This window comes from Erigeron canadensis, chromosome 9 (genome assembly GCF_010389155.1).
Source record: "Erigeron canadensis isolate Cc75 chromosome 9, C_canadensis_v1, whole genome shotgun sequence".
Classification (NCBI taxonomy): Eukaryota; Viridiplantae; Streptophyta; class Magnoliopsida; order Asterales; family Asteraceae; genus Erigeron; species Erigeron canadensis.
Genome location: NC_057769.1, coordinates 34,818,529 through 34,835,046, shown reverse-complemented (window position 1 = coordinate 34,835,046; position 16,518 = coordinate 34,818,529). Strand labels below are relative to the sequence as shown.

General features: G+C 33.2%; 2 protein-coding genes across 3 annotated transcripts; both read left to right on the top strand.

Moving 5' to 3' along the window:
• Positions 1-3,841: 3,841 nt before the first annotated feature.
• Positions 3,842-10,697, top strand: LOC122583051 (serine/threonine-protein kinase CTR1). The gene is made up of 15 exons (XM_043755492.1): positions 3,842-4,272; positions 4,956-5,245; positions 5,337-5,481; positions 5,597-5,700; positions 6,337-6,545; positions 6,742-6,939; positions 7,398-7,438; positions 7,557-7,628; positions 7,735-7,835; positions 8,205-8,289; positions 8,409-8,507; positions 8,693-8,761; positions 8,856-8,987; positions 9,394-9,488; positions 9,818-10,697. Exons 1-15 carry the CDS (start codon positions 3,877-3,879, stop codon positions 9,912-9,914), a joined length of 2,133 nt encoding a protein of 710 aa, XP_043611427.1. The 5' UTR covers positions 3,842-3,876; the 3' UTR covers positions 9,915-10,697.
• A 764-nt stretch (positions 10,698-11,461) lies between these two features.
• Positions 11,462-15,326, top strand: LOC122581809 (histone deacetylase HDT1). Of its 2 annotated transcripts, none has more exons than XM_043754097.1 (10): positions 11,462-11,586; positions 13,194-13,264; positions 13,346-13,569; positions 13,711-13,727; positions 13,807-13,851; positions 13,920-14,107; positions 14,361-14,426; positions 14,603-14,693; positions 14,818-14,953; positions 15,046-15,326. In XM_043754097.1, the coding sequence occupies exons 1-10, from the start codon at positions 11,574-11,576 to the stop codon at positions 15,098-15,100; spliced, it is 906 nt and encodes a 301-aa protein (XP_043610032.1). In that variant the 5' UTR covers positions 11,462-11,573; the 3' UTR covers positions 15,101-15,326. The 2 variants fall into 2 exon arrangements, with proteins under 2 accessions (XP_043610032.1, XP_043610033.1); XM_043754098.1 differs by having other exon boundaries at positions 11,463-11,586; positions 13,932-14,107.
• The last annotated feature ends 1,192 nt before the right edge of the window (positions 15,327-16,518 follow it).

Below are 16,518 nucleotides of genomic sequence, written 5' to 3'. Positions count from 1 at the left end.
TAAACTATAATACTTTTTAGTAAACTTTTTATTCTTTTTATTTTCAACACAAAACTTTCAATCTTTACACTTTTAGCACTAAACTATAATATTTTTTAGTAAACTTTGTATTCTTTTTATTTTCACCACAATATTTTAACTCTTTACACTTTTAGCACTAAACTTTCATAGTTTTTAATTTTCTTTTATTTTAAGGTACGAGAAAGTGTGTATAGAATAATATACTTTTTATTTTATTTTTTATTTTCACCACAATAGTTTCACTCTTTACACTTTTAGAATAAAACTTTTATAATTCTTAGTAAACTTTTTAATCTTTTTATTTTCACCACAATATCTTAACTCCTTACACTTTTAACACTAAATTTTTCTACTCTTTGATAATCTTTTATTTTAACTACAACATTTTAACCTCTTACACTTTAACAACAAACTTTTTAACACATGTATTAAAAAGAAATGTACGGGAAAACTTGTAAAGAATAACAAACTTTCTATTCATTTTATTTTCACCACAACATTTTAACCCCTTATACTTTTAGCACTAAGTTTTTATACTTTTTGATTTTCTTTTATTTTCACCACAACATTTAAGTCTCTTACACTTTTAGCACTAAACTTTTACGCGAACAACTTTCACTTTCACACAAAACTTTTACAGTTCATTTTTTAACTTACAAATGTTAGTTTTTAATAATTTGAATAATACATGTTTTCTTAAAAAAGTTTATGACACATTATCTCTTGAATAATATTTTTTAATCTTTAACAAATGTAATGTCTTCCGGGGCAACGCCCGGGTGACATATCTCGTATACACTAAATTGGAATGTCGGTTGCTGAGGGGGTGGTACTGTAGCTAAAAGTACACCCACTCATGCATGAGGTATAAGTAACAATAGCACAACCAAGATAACTAACGGATTTAACGACCATTACATTAGATTTAATGACCGTTAATCAGTAACGGTATTTAGAAAAGAGTATTTAACGGAGTCTCTTTTCACCTTTAAGTATTTTCATATTTACCACTAACGTTTTGCTTTAGTTACTTTTTGCCACATAACTTTTGGTTTTTAAGCTTATGCCATCAATGGTTTTCTTCATTCTTATTTTTACCGCGTAACTTTTACCTTTTAAACTATAATGAGGTACAAGAAGATTAACGGCCTTAATGACCGTCAAGTGTTGCTTGGATAACTAATGGTTATTACAAAAGGGTATTTAACGCAGCTTATTTTCAAGTTTAAGTTTCTTAAGTTTTCTAATTTTTCTTACATAACTTTGTGTTTATTAAGTCCTTTACCACATAACTTTTGGTTTCTAAATTTTCTTACCAAAATTTAATTTTCTTTACTCTTAACCACAACTTTTGTTTTCTTAAGTTTTGCCACGCAAACTTCGTTTTCGACTTAATATTTTTAACTTTTGTCACTGGAGTTTTGTTTTATATCCGAGGCAACGTCCGGGTAAAAATATTAGTTTATACAAAATATGAAGTCACATTTTGGTTCACATTTTTTCCTTGTAATTGAAATTGTAAATTCTGGATCATCACTTCAAATTAGTAAATTCAATGTTAATTCACAACCTTTTCTTGTTCATGTCTTTTTGTTTGTAGATGTAATGAACTTTTGTTTTGTCATATGATCAATAGACAATAGTCTAACATATTATAATAAGTTGTGTGCCTATTTATATTTTTGAATCTTAACTTTTGATTTAATCTAATGATCAAAACTTTTTAATTTTATCTTTTAAACTGGATAATTTTAGATAATTTGAGAGAATCTTTACTTGTAAAAAAAGTGACTTTGTATATCATATTATCAAATGCTTGGTGTAACGGGCCTGCCTTTTTGTTGGAGCATTTGGAAAGCAAGAAACGAAATCAAATTTGATAACGGATCTGTCAACACTAATTACATTATTCAAAGCATTAAGTGGATAGAGTACCTTTGGTTTAAGAATAGATCGAAGAACAAGGTTATTTCTTAGGAGAATTGGTGTAAATTTAAGGGCTTTTAGTTTTTGATGTAAATATTTACACCGCCGGTTATTTGCCGGGGTGAGTGTGAATGAAAAGTTACTTTTCAAAAAATAAAAGGGGGGGGGGGTGCCTGACTTTGGGCTCATCTGATTGGGCTGTTTTATTGGTCTCTTGCCGAATAGCTTGCTTATTGCTGTTGCGCTCATTTTGATGACTTGTCAACCAAACTTAAATTTCATTCATATTCACAATCCAAGCTAAATAACTTTTACGAGTAATTAACTGTATATAGTAAAATGCTAGAAAGATAGCATCGAAACAAATGATGACATGTGACAATATTGGTAACTGTAGAGGGTCACAACCTGGATAGCTTGAAGCCTTGAACGAAACATGGCTTTTTATCTTTATTTATATTATCTTATAAAAAGAATAACCCCGTATTAAAAATTACATGGTGCAAAGTATCTAGAATATCTTTAATGATTAACTTACGTTATTAGTCTTTTATCTTTCAAATTTAACCATTTACATCAATTACTTTTATATTAATTATCTCACCACTCGCCGCCTACCAACAGTCATCCCCACGACTACACCATCGCCACCAAAAACACCGTCAAATTGCACAGGTATCGTGCTAGCTACTATATAAAAGCTTAAAACTTATCACCCTTCCAAAAGCTTTAAAAATAGTTACAAAAAATTTATTCGGAACATAACCTAATTCCCCTTAATGAACCTTTTATTTTGGAAAATTTATATGAAATTTTCCAATTTGCTCTTAATCAACTGATTTACACGCTAAACCCTTATCTTACTAATTTACACTATAAATATCCCTTTTACATCATCAACCTACACCACTCAACGTCCCACCACTGCCGCCACCAGACCGGTGTCACCACTGTCGTCGTATTGCGTGGGTACCGTGTGAAATTTGTTAGCGAACCATATCCTTAAAACATTTTTTGATAAACGTGATCTCTATTTAGATAAGAAACAACTGACCCATTATTAAACACAAAGTCCAAACTGTCACATTCTAATATAAGTGGGCTAATAACTTTTTACAACTCTATCCAATTTATACTTATTCCCGTGTTATAGTGTTAGATATTCACACCACTTGAGAAATTATATGTGTATGTGGATGTAATCAATAACTTAAACAATGAGAAAATTATGAGTTCAAGTTTCATATAAAAAAATGATTTTCATGTTAAGTCAGGATGTTTTCTTTTACTTATGATGAGTTTACTTTTGATATTTTAAGGTGTTTAGATAATTTAAGAATTAAGTAAAAACGTTTTACTTACATCATAACCCTTACATGATGCGTTGATGGGTGTTGTAGAAATATAACTCTCCCGTTATCTTTTACCTTTTTTACAAAATATGAACATGTAACACGAATTAACTTAATTCAACACTATATTTATAGTCAAGATATGGTGAGCATGTAAACAATATTCCCGTTACTAATTAGGTCCAGACTTGCAAGATGTGAGTTTGATTTTTGAGAGTGTTAAGATCATGCAGGAATTGTGTGAAAACTAAAAACTACTATTTCGTCTATGAACCCAGACACAAAAGTCATCTTTGTAACATGAAAAAAGAAAAAAAAATTGCCTCGAATTACGATTCTACCCTTTGAAACATCCCCCTTTCTCTCAAAACATTTTCCCACTTGTGTCACACCATTCCAAACCACCACAAAAAAAACCACACAAGTTTACAATTCTACCCTTATAAGAAACATCCCCCTTTCCCTCCTTAATACCAACCAAAAAAACAAAATCCCACAGAATCTTGCAACAAAACATACGAGACTTTTTAAAGTATAAAAAGTCAATCAAAAAAAAAAAGGAAATATATTTCTACATATGGAAACACCATTCATTAAAAGATCAAACTACACATTATTAACACAAACATACCAAGATTCTGATCATAATAATTCTAATAATATGCAAAGACAGTCAAGTGTAAGCAGTAGTTTTGGTGATGATCAAAGTTCATATTCTGGTGATAATAATAGTTATGTTCATTATATGAGTGATGATGTTGTTAATAATGGTGAATATTATGGGTGTTTGAAAAGCTGGGCTAAACAAACTGAAGAAAGTTATCAGTTACAGTTAGCTTTGGCGTTACGCCTTTCGTTAGAAGCTTCGTGTTCTGATGACCCGAATTTGTTGGATCATGTTACTGATGATGATCAGAATTTGAAGTTGCGGGTCGTTGGGGAGTCTGCCGAATCTTTGTCACATCGATTTTGGGTATATATATATATAAATTTGTTTGTGTTTGTGTTTTGTTTATGGTTGTTAGAATAGTGGTTGTTTTATGTTTGATATTATGTTAGAAACTTTAGCAATTGCTTATGTACTAGTTGATAAAGAGGTAACCGGATACATAATAAGAGTGAATTTAAAGTTGTGTACATAAATTGGATAAGTTCTGTTACATACATATATGACAATTTGATATGCGATTAAGGTCTGATTTTATGCTTACTAATTAGTTATTTCAATTACTTGTTTGTAGTTCTCGCAGCTTTTGTGATTCTCATTTGAACCTCCTTCTTGTTCCCTTAAGAGTTTTTACAGGGACAATATTCCATAAATAGTTCATTATTGCTTAGGATCATTCTATTCTCTTGGTGCCCTGTTAACATGAGTTTTATATGAATGGTTGTCAATTAGCATAGGCAGTTACATGTTTTTATGACATCGTTATGTGGGAAGCTCAACTTCGTATCATATATGTATTTGCTGGAAGATTCTTACTATTGGGTAAAATATATAAAAGCTGCTCTCGCCTAGCAATCATATGTGACTATGACTATGACTTTTGGACATAATAGCAAGCTTTTTATCTTGTGTCACTTTTGTTTCAACTCAGAGTTACAAAGTTTCAAAATGTACATTTTTGAAATATCAATGGTTTTTATTTGTATCAGGCAAATGGCTGCTTGTCTTATGGTGACAAGGTTCCTGATGGTTTTTACTTCATTCATGGAATGGATCCATACATATGGACAGTATGCAGTAATCCACAAGAAAGTGGACGAATACCATCACTTGAGTCATTAAAAGCTGTTAATTCTGAGATAGAATCTCCATTTGAAGTCATTATAATCGATCAACTTATTGATCCCAACCTCAGGGAACTGCAGAATCATATTCTTAACATATCCCGTGGTAGTGACGACGTTGAGCAACTTGCGAAGCTTGTTTGCTTCCAGATGGGGTAAGATTCTATCCCGTTCTGTGATATACGCTAATAAACTTCAAAAATGTTTCTGTACAATTTAACAATTTTATTTTGTTATTTTCACAAGAGGTGCAGCTTCAGGTGGAGAAAATGAATTAGTTCCACTGTGGAAGGAGTGCAGTGATGGCCTCAAGGAACGGCTAGGATCTGTTGCACTTCCGATTGGTAGTCTCTCCGTTGGCCTTTGCAGACATCGGGCTCTTTTATTTAAAGTATGTTTATACACATATACCAGTCAGCCTATGACCATGTCACATGTGTTTTATTGTTACTTTTTCGAATGAAAGAAAAGGGTGTCTTACATGCCTCTTATTATAATATCTACAGGTCTTAGCTGACACCATTAATCTACCATGTCGAGTTGCAAAGGGTTGTAGACACTGCAGAAGAGATGATGCTTCATCTTGCCTTGTTCGTTGTGGCACCAACAAGTAAGGTTTAAGGGGTTCAACTATAGATGGCAATTTCGGCCAATTGCTTACAATTGGTCACTTTGGGCAATGTTTGTATCAAATGGGTCAAACGGGTAAAATATCAAATATAAAATAAAACATTATCGGTTGAACTGAAAGACGCCAAATGTGTAATATTCATGCATAAAAACCTCTAAAACAATGTATACTTAGAATATTAAAAAGAAAAAAAATTTGGCCAAAACATTGTCAACCTGACTCTCCCCGTTTCTACTCATACCAATAATTACTCATCTTGAACTGCCACCCACCCTATCTATTTTCCACCTCTTAGTTTAACCATGGCCAACGAGACACGTTGGAACTAGAGTTTTTAGCTCTGGTGTGGCAAGGGCTCAAAAGGGATGGCCCCGCCTATAGCATCCATACTATTCTTCGCTATTATGATAGTTAAGTAGTTAACCTTCACCTAGGTTTGATAAAGGAATGGTATTCTACAACCGAAATAAAGGAACAATGGTGACTGCTAATTTCTGATGTGTTGTTTGTCAAAATGATTCATGGCATATTGTCTTAACAAAAGGTCCCCACAATATCATGCTTCATGACAGTGTTTTTCAGCCTAAGACAACAAAGTCCCAACTTTTTTTGCAGGGAGCTCCTTGTTGATTTAGTTGAAAACCCAGGTTACCTTTATGAACCGGATTCTCTTATAAATGGTCCATCTTCCATCTCAATATATTCCCCGCTGCGTTTTCCACGATCTAGACATATTAACCCCACAGTAAATTTCGAGTCAATTGCCAAACAGTACTTCGTTGACTGTGACTCGTTGAATGTGGTGTTTGAAGATCCATCCACTGGTAAGTTTCTCGGAAACATTCTCATTGCAATATTAACATTACTGTTTGAACATTTATGTTACGAGTAATCAAGTATAGTTACTTTTGAGGAAAAACCTATGTCTACATCATAAGTTAACTTGTTACAAAAAATTCAAAGTAATAATTGGTGCTAAACTGGTATTATTACTTACAATAGAAGTTGTTATTATATTAGATATGAATATGGCTATTCCAGTCAACAACAATGAAGGTCAACCTAGAGATCCACAGCTTGTGAATGCATATAACCCACAGAATAATCTAGTCCCAACAAGAATGATCGAAAATGCGCCATTACAACATGTTGCTCTTGATGTGGATGTTTTTGACATTCCATGGAATGATATAGTTTTGAAAGAGAAAATCGGGGAAGGTAACCTCCTTTCACTGCTATGTATAGGTGAACCAGGTGGCAAAATGGGCGGGTCAGACGACGGGTCAAAAAGGGTCAGGTTGAGATGGCCCACAACTACTTTTCTTGTCTTCAATTAAGCAAATAATCTATCTTTTAAGTACGATTACAAAAACTGTAGTAAATAAATGCTAACCAGATTTTGATATAAGAAGATTCAGAGTTTATATGCATTTTTTGATAAACTATGAAGAATTTTTTAACCACTTTAATCCGTAAAACCCATTTTCTATTGTACCAAGTTTAATTTGGCGACCCCTTCAATAGGAAACATAGACAAAATCTACCCATTCGGTAGTAAATGGGTCAAAGACTCAAAATAGCCGCCTCTAGTGTGAATTGTGTTGTAAGCACTGTAGTGCTTGCCATGTTTTCTGCTAGAGTTTCCAATTCAGGCGAGTCACATAGTGCATTTTCAGGTTCTTTTGGTACCGTTTGTCGTGCTGATTGGAATGGAGAAGTAAGTAGCACACACTTGTCTTGATTTTTTATCTGCTACTTTGTCTGAACTTTTGGTTCTTGTGGAGGATAAGATCTTTAAATGCCTCTTACCGTAGCTTCATGATTGATATTCTCAGGATGTAGCAGTCAAAACTCTATCGTTTGAACAAGATTTTCATCCTGAGAAATTCAACGAATTCTGGCGGGAGGCAAGTCTTAATTATGTTTCTGGTTAATTTAGTTTGCTAATGATATTTATTTCGCATAAATTATATATCTACTGACTGTTGCTTTACTCTACCATTGGGTTATTAGGTTGCAATAATGAGACGCTTGCAGCATCCAAATATTGTTCTCTTTATGGGTGTCGTCACCCAGCCCCCAAATATGTCAATAGTCACTGAATATTTACCAAGGTCAGTCTCTAGTCCTCTACAGTTTTTGTCTGTGCTTTAATTATGGCCACTTTGTAGATGGGCAAGATGGGTGGGTTGAAATGGGTTTCTTTTTTAGTAGGGTGGAAAGGACCCGCCAACACTTTTGATTCCATTCTAAATAGACTTTTGGTGCCTTTCAATCTGTTCGACCCATTTTGCTCATTTGTCTCATTCCCCTTTTAGCAAAATTCTGTATTTGTCTATTTGACCTGTATGAAGACAACCCAAATCCTTCTGGTTATAAGTGGATGAGATGAATTGCCACCTTGACATTATGTAATCAGTGAAGAGAGTCAGATTTCAATATGTATGATGGCCTAATTTTATGGTATTTATTTTGATTTGTAGAGGTAGTTTATTTAAGCTTTTGCACAAACCTGGTCCAAAAAAGATATTAGATGAGCGGCACCGGCTGAAGATGGCTTTTGATGTGGTAATAACTAATAACTGTAAACACACAATACTATTAGTACTACTATTAATAATAAATGATGACAATGATCAGTGTTTTTGTATCATTGTTTCATATAATAACTTGGTGCTTATATTTAGGCAAAAGGAATGAATTATCTTCACAAACGTAATCCTCCCATCGTTCATAGAGATTTGAAATCTCCAAATCTTTTAGTTGACAAAAATTATACCGTGAAGGTAACTGTGTGGCTTTGCTTTTTCTTATTCGTTATTTCTGATTATTTTGTAGTGCATCCATTTACAAATCTAATGATACTGTGGTGTTGTCTAAATCAATGCCATTGTTGCATAATTATGTAGTGCATGTCTAATATATAATGAATTATGTTGTATTTATGTATTCTATATGAATTGGTAATCAGGTCGCTGATTTTGGCTTATCACGGTTAAAAGCAAATACATTTCTTTCATCCAAATCTGCAGCGGGGACTGTGAGTTTATTTTTATTCGACTATAGCTCTATTGTCTTCAACCAAAAATAATTTATCTTACTTTCACTATGTTCATTAATTATAATTAAAACAGCCCCAGTGGATGGCTCCTGAAGTCCTAAATGATGAGCCATCTAACGAGAAATCGGATGTGTATAGCTTTGGTGTTATTTTATGGGAGCTTGTAACTTTGCAGATGCCTTGGAGTAATCTAAATGCTAATCAGGTATATGCCTTTGATTAGTCTTTGATGGTAGAGGTTGGAATTTCGACCAATCTTCTTATAAATAGGTTAATGCAGGTTATATTTCATCTTTAAATTGTCAAATGGGTACAATAGAAAAAACACTTCGAAAGGAAACAGGTCCAAAGGTTCTTAAAGGGCATCTATTGTGCATAAATGTCCTGAATCATTATATTTGCAAGCATTAGATTACAATTGAAATATTATTGTTGTAATAAACGAACCATAATAAATTTGGACCAAAAGGATTTAGTTTCAACTCAACCTGACCTATTTCAACATGTACCAAAGTTATCCTGAGCCAATCCACCTCACCTGCCCATTTTTCCATCACTATTGGCAGTGAAGAAAAAAGAACTTCTGACGCTTTTTTTGAATCTTCTTGTAGGTTGTGTTAGCAGTAGGTTCTAAGCAAAAAAGACTTGAGATTCCTCATGATGTAAATCGTCAAGTAGCGGCCTTGATAGAAGCTTGCTGGGCAAAGTGAGTTCAATTGCACGTCATATAGGACAATATGGGTGGGTCGGGCGGGTCAAAGTCTACTTCAAGGTGAAAATGGTCATTTTAGTACTGGTTGAACCAGATGTGTTAGCTTGGGTTGACCCGCCAACAGTTTTTGTACACTTATTAAAAGCTATATATATTTTATTAATATTTTACAATGCTCACAAAAAGTTCTGCACAATAAAGATAAACTCCGGGCTACTTCAACCCATTTGTTTAGTTTAATCAGTTCCCTTTTTAGTTAATGATTGTGTTGTTCCACAATGAGATTTGGCAACGTTGATAGAAAGAATGAAACGATATTGCAGTGATCCATGGAAGCGGCCATCCTTTGCCAGTATCATGGAATCTTTAAGACAATTGATAAAACCTCTTACACCACAACCCAATGGTGTGGACATTTAGCTGCTAGTGTGATCATGTGAAGAGTGCCTTAGTGTCAGTTGCGTAAATAAACAGTGGTATGAGATCTATAACTCAAGTTACGTTCATGTAGATATCAGTTCAGGTTGGTACTTGATCTCTGGATAGCTTTATCTAACTTATATCATATAGTTCTGAAAGTACATGAACAAATCCAACGCGGAATTCAGTATTATCATTACTAAATATAAGTTTTTTTTTTGTTGTAAAATGTGTTGATATTAGTTCCCATTTGAGAGTTAAATGTCAAAGCTGTACAATTGTAGTGATTATACCTTAAATTCAAGGTTATCTTTGACTTGGAATTGGGTTACTTTGACAGGTGATCAACTATTTAAATAGATCTTGATTTTGACACATTCCAGCTAATGACTTCAGCATATCTAAATTCGTCTTCTCTGTCTACATTTGTGAAGTTACGGGTACATTGATCGTGTTTATGCAATAAAAACATCTTAGTTTGGGTTGAAGCTGATTGTAGTCTATCTGAAGTCTTTCATGTCATACGATCGAAGTCTATAATGTGTGACAAGATATTGAAAGTAGATAAACACTAAAATATGTCAGGAGCCATGAGACAGAATCATAACCTCTAAGTATACGAAATGATGTCTAACACGCAGCAAGTTTAAATAATGCCATTGCGGTCTTGTTCTGTTGTCATGTAAAGCGTAAACAAATTGATACGAAATCGAACAATGTATTATTATAGTAAATGGAACTTGTATAGGTGTAAGAGCCACGCAAAGTTTTGAGTTGTTAAAATGGGGTAAAATGTTGATTTGGTGAATGTTTATATCGTTGCAAAGTTATTAATTCCTGACACGACGTGAGAATGCCCAAAAAGTACAACCAATATAGCCTATAGCTTCTATAAGTTTAATAACGTTGATTGTTTTATACAAGCTCATACGGGGTCGAGTTTATGATTTTCACAAAGTTAAAGTTTGTAAGTTCTATCTTATTCACAAAGCTTTTATGATGACTTTATAAAAAATAACAAGTTTATCAACCAAAAGCGAATTACAAATATGTTTTGAAGAATTAGTTGTATTTATTGAAAAAAACTAAATTACCAAAATACATTTACCTAATTGTATTACATTTACATGTATATTGGTTTTCCTTTTATGCCATTTCTTTATGCATAAGCTTTGTCTACTTTATCAAATATCTATATTTATACTCTCTATTAAAATAAAATTGGAAGGAGATTCTCTCAAGTTCAAATATTTTGATGAATAAAAGCTCAATTTAATGTCCGAAATAATTTGATGCATAAGCTTTGTCTACTTTATAAATATCTATATCTATGCATAAGTTTAATGTATTAGCAATTTATAAAAGCTCGATTTAAAGGTCCGAAATAAAAATAAAAAATATCCCGAGGAAATACTAATAAAAATTGACAAACTCTAATTCGACATTTAATTAGCCTAAACCATGGTCTGGCGTAGTAGTGGATTACACCTCTCACATCCCGCTCTCTCCATATAAACTCCGTATTCGTTCCCCCCAAACCCTAAAAACCATTTTATTTTTCCACACATCAAAAACACACACACACACACACTCCTTTTCTCTGCCGCTACATCCTTCCTTCTCGAATCTTCTCTCTTCTCTTCAACAACAAATTAATCAATGGAGTTTTGGGGTAAATAACCTTTTCTCTCTCATTTTACATATGTTGTATATATATTATTTCGATATTTATTTCTATTTTAGCGTTTATATTTTCCGATAAACGTTATTTCTGCTTTTATAATCACGCGTTTGTTATGAATCGTTTATCTGTTTACATTTATATATATGTTATTTATGCATTTCATTTTGTGTACGGATTATGATTTTTTTTAATCAATTTTGTGAGCTTAGTTTTTGTTTTGTGAATTATTGTGGATATATATATATATATACAAGTTATGCATGCGATTGTGAATAATATTATCATTTTATGTTTATTTTGTATAAAAAATGCTATGAATATTGAAATAATGGAATGGATTCAACAAATAATATTCGTTGCTAATATGTGTATATTGTTAGGGTTTATATGCTCATGTAATTATGCGCTTTTTATGAATCATTTTCTTGTATATATATTTTGAGATTTTGTGTTTGGATTTTATTATATGATTTTTTTAATACTATTTTTATACAAAGTGAGCTTCATTTTAATATATTTTTGTTATTATGTTATGTGTTTACTTGTAAGAAAAGAATTTTGTGAATAGTAAAGTATCTGCTAGTGTTTTTGTCTGATCTGTCTCTGTGGTGCGTGTTTGTATATTCTGTGTAAATATCGAGTTTAACTTACGAGTTTTGCCGGTTTATGTGTTTATTTGTATTTATATTTATTTTGAGATTTTGTGTTTGGATTTTATTATATGATATTTTTTCTAGTTTTTTTATACAAGGGAGCTTTACTTTAATATATTATTGCTATTATGTTATGTGTTTGCTTGAAAGAAAAGAATTGTGTGAATAGTGAAGCTTTTGCTAAGTTTTTGTTTGTCCGCTCTGTGTCGTGGGTTTGTGTATTCGTGTAAATATCGAGTTTAGTTTTTGAGTTTTGCTGGTTAAATAAATAATGATATGAAAATGTTCTAGATTGAGGGGTATTGTATGAGCAAAGTAATGTTTGTGTATGTCAATTGATACATATCTATATCTATTTGTTGAGAGATAGAGTGATAGTGTTGAAAGAAATAACAGATACTGTATTACTGAATGTTATTTGATATTACGTTGGTTGTTTCTGGGAAAATGATATGGAGGCATATCTGCTATAATGATCTGAATATGATTAATGTAACTTGTATTGGACACATGTTTTTGATTGATGGATTTGTTTGCTTTTTAATTTGACTTTATGGTTATTTATAATTTATGTTCGGTTCATTTTTTAGAAACTGTTGAGCAATTAAGATATTAGCATATGTTTAGGCATCCGATTTGATAGTTATGTAGGAGTTCGTTTGTATGTTGTATAGCTCTGTATATACTAGAGTCAAGATGCTTATCTTTTTTTTTGGGTAAAGGGTTGAGTCAAGATGCTTATCTGGTAGTTCATTTATGAATGGTCTTCTTGGTGTTCAAATTATCACATATGAGCTAGTACATACTGCGCATGTACTTGCATAGGTGGTCATTAGTATATTTTGAAACGGAGTTTGTAGAACGTTTGATGTTGGGTATAATTTTGTTTTCAGCTTGATCTGTTTGTTTTAGTGCAGTCCCTTGTGTTTTTTCCCCATGCAGGTGTTGAAGTTAAAAAAGGTGACACGGTTGAGGTAAAACTTGGTGAAGGCAAGGTTTTGCATCTTTCACAGGTATGCTAGAGGGTATAGTACTTTGGAGTTTATCATTTTGCTATATTAATTGTAGCATGTACTAAATTAACTTGTTTGCAGGCTTGTCTCGGAGAACCTAAGGGTAACAAACCAAGTGAATCAGTCTGCTTGCACATCACTGTTGAAGGGAAGAAGCTTGTTCTAGGAACACTTCATCCTGAGAGGCTACCTCAGCAACTATTTGACTTGGTGTTTGACAAAGACTTTGTGGTTTCACACAACTGGAAAAATGGACCTGTGTACTTTTATGGATACAAAGCTGATCAGCCTGAAGATGATCAAGAATATCCTTCTTGACTTTATATTTTGTTATCATCTTAGTTGCATTTAATCTAATTTGGTTTATGTATTTTTTGTCTTTCATGTTTTTACCGAATCTGTGTATTGTCAGCTCCTTGACCTGTTTGCTTTTGTGCTGTGGCCACTGAGTCTGAGGATAGTGGTTAGTGAAACTCTGCAATATTATTTCCATTTAGTGTTCATTATGTTACCTTGTGTTGATATTTTGATCTTTTGTCCAGATTCTGATGAGGAAGAAGAGGATATCCGTCTTCCAATTTCAAATGGTATAGAGCTACCATATGTTAATTTACTCAAATTTGTGCATCTTGATTAACAGGTATTAATATTTTAGTTGGATCTGCAGGCAACAAGCAAGAGACCAAGAAAGAAGAAAACCAAGCTTCAATTAAAAAGAAAGAAGGTAAGCAGAAGGTGAAGATTGTGGAACCTGAGAAGGATAGTAAAGGTCAAGAAGACAGCTCTGACTCTGATGACAGTGATTCTGATGATTCGATGTCCAACGGTTCTGATTCTGAGGAGGTACATAGTAGCCTGTTTTTTACGTATTTTTCACAGTATTTGACTTATGTAATACTGGGTTATAATTGTCTGGTCATTTACTCTGATAAAGTTTTGCACATATATTTATTATATGCATTACTTGTAAAATGATTTGTTTGTTTTTAAGATGATTTATTGTTTTGGGTAGGTCATGTTATCAACTCGGGTTCATTTGTCTTTGTTTTTGTTGATAATGTTGGTGAATTAAACTTGTTGCATGTTGCCTTTCTAGGATAATGATGATTCCTCAGGCAGTGAAGAAGAAAGCAGTGATGAGGAGGAAGAGACACCACAGAAGGTTAGTGCTATTTTATTTATGTGTTATGCTCTAAATGTATTTATTTTATTAGTTTTCCCATGGCATTTGATGATCCACCTTGATAAAAAAAAAATTCTGTTAATTTTGTTTGCCAATCCATCTTGATAATTAAAACTTTTTTTTCTTAATTTTGTTTGTCAATGTTACTATTGTAGGAGCAATCTGCAAAGAAGAGACCTAATGATTCTGCTATCAAAACCCCCTCTACTGACAAGAAGGCAAAGCTGTCTACCCCCCAGAAGACTGGTTAGTTTCATCTGTTACGAAGTCCTAATTTATTTACAACCAAGTTAATTTGAAATAGTCTAGATGCCAACAACTAAAATTTTAATTCATGGCCATCTCTTTTTTTTAAAAAATCGATTTACAGATGGCAAGAAAGCTGGAGGCCATGTAGCCACGCCTCACCCTTCAAAGCAGGCAGCCAAGACTCCAGCAAACAAGTCTAACCAGAAAAGCCCTGCCTCTGCAGCGGATGGTGCACACTCTTGCAAGACTTGCAACAGGTTTGTCTTTTTACTATATTGAAGGAACATTTTGATTCTACTTGAATTTTTGGTCAAGATTAACTGTATTGTTTTTGTCTGTTTGTTTGCAGGAGCTTCAAATCTGATGTTGCACTTCAATCTCACAACCAGGCTAAACACAAGTAAATGTTTGAGAAGTGATTTTGCATGGATGAGTGGGTGGCAGATTTTGTTGAACGATTAAGTGGGTAGCTTTTATTAATGTCTTTGGTCTTGAAGTAGTAGGTTTGTTTTTTAGTATTGAAAAGAAGCCATACTCCTATTCTGACTTGAATTGTTGTGGAGTTGAACAAGGCATTTATGCCCTTGCCATTTTGGATTTGGTAGTTCTGAGTTCTTTACTTCTATATTATTCTATTTGCCATGCATCTTTTGTGATCTACAATGTACTGGAAAGTTTTCTACTAAGAAAACACCCCAGTGCTTTTATTGGATGCCGTTGCTTTGGAGAAAAAGTAAATAATTTCTCATAGTGAAAAATTGTCTAGTACCACAAAACTGATGTTTTTTAACCCCCTTTATGCGCAAGGGCTTTTTGAACAGGCAAAAAAGACAATTTTATTAACTCTAACCTCTGATTAAATTTGTTTTACAAACGAGAATTGCAATCCCGGCCTCTAAACATTCTTGATTGAACTGGTTTATGTTTTCACCTTAAATAATCACATACTTTGAAAAAAACATTCACATCAACTTAAAAAAAACATAATGTTTAAAAAAGTATGCCCCCAAAAAATGGTACCAGAGGAAACTCTGAGCGCACCATGCAAATGCTGATCGTAAATATAATGAAGAACAGCAAACATGTTCGATAATTGTGTAGATAACTATGTTTTGTTCTTTCTTTTACTTTCAAAGTTGATCATCTGAGCCTTTCTTTTACTTCTTGTCGATAGGCTGCCTCAATGGGAAAAATGGCAATGTGTGCTTTCAAGGATACACATATACTGATAAATTTGTCCTTGCAAACATACTGTTATTTCTTTCAACTTGAGTCTTTGATCTCTCATTAGCTATGGCCAGTTTTTCTTTCTTATTGACCAGTTTTCCTCATGTGCTGCCTTTTTGACCAACTATACTTTGTGTAGCATGATCACTGATTCTCACTATTTAGGTAGGTTTGCATTTTCACCAGCCCCAAAGATTAACCTATGCATTTTCACTGCAGATTACCTGTTTGGCGCTTTATTCTAAAGCGATCCTCCATAACCTGCCTGATCCATTTATCAATGGGTTTACATCATTTATTTGTTGATTTGGGTTGTGCCTAAAGCAGAGGCTAAGAAAAACATGCAACTGTTGGTTGTTTGTAAGAGGGATGGCACGGCTAACTCAGTTCATCTTTACAATTATGTTGAACTTTTCGTGGATGAGTGTGTAGCTTACTAGTTTTTGTATATGTCATATACTCGTACATACTGTGTGTAAAAGTGGGCCGTAAAACTTTCGTGGAATTAAAAGATGTTGCATATCTTTTCTTTTGCAATTATTTGTTTTTTTCTTCTTCTTCTGGAAACCCACAAGGCTACAAATGGCTGATCGCA

Bases quoted from the DNA above. Each gene is read 5' to 3' on its own strand.
- LOC122583051 (XM_043755492.1), top strand. From the start codon at position 3,877: ATGGAAACACCATTCATTAAAAGATCAAACTACACATTATTAACACAA. The intron at 8,290-8,408 runs GTAATAACTAAT...GCTTATATTTAG, and splicing joins TGAAGATGGCTTTTGATGTG to GCAAAAGGAATGAATTATCT. The intron at 9,489-9,817 runs GTGAGTTCAATT...ACGATATTGCAG, and splicing joins ATAGAAGCTTGCTGGGCAAA to TGATCCATGGAAGCGGCCAT.
- LOC122581809 (XM_043754097.1), top strand. The intron at 13,265-13,345 runs GTATGCTAGAGG...ACTTGTTTGCAG, and splicing joins AGGTTTTGCATCTTTCACAG to GCTTGTCTCGGAGAACCTAA. The intron at 14,694-14,817 runs GTTAGTTTCATC...ATCGATTTACAG, and splicing joins GTCTACCCCCCAGAAGACTG to ATGGCAAGAAAGCTGGAGGC.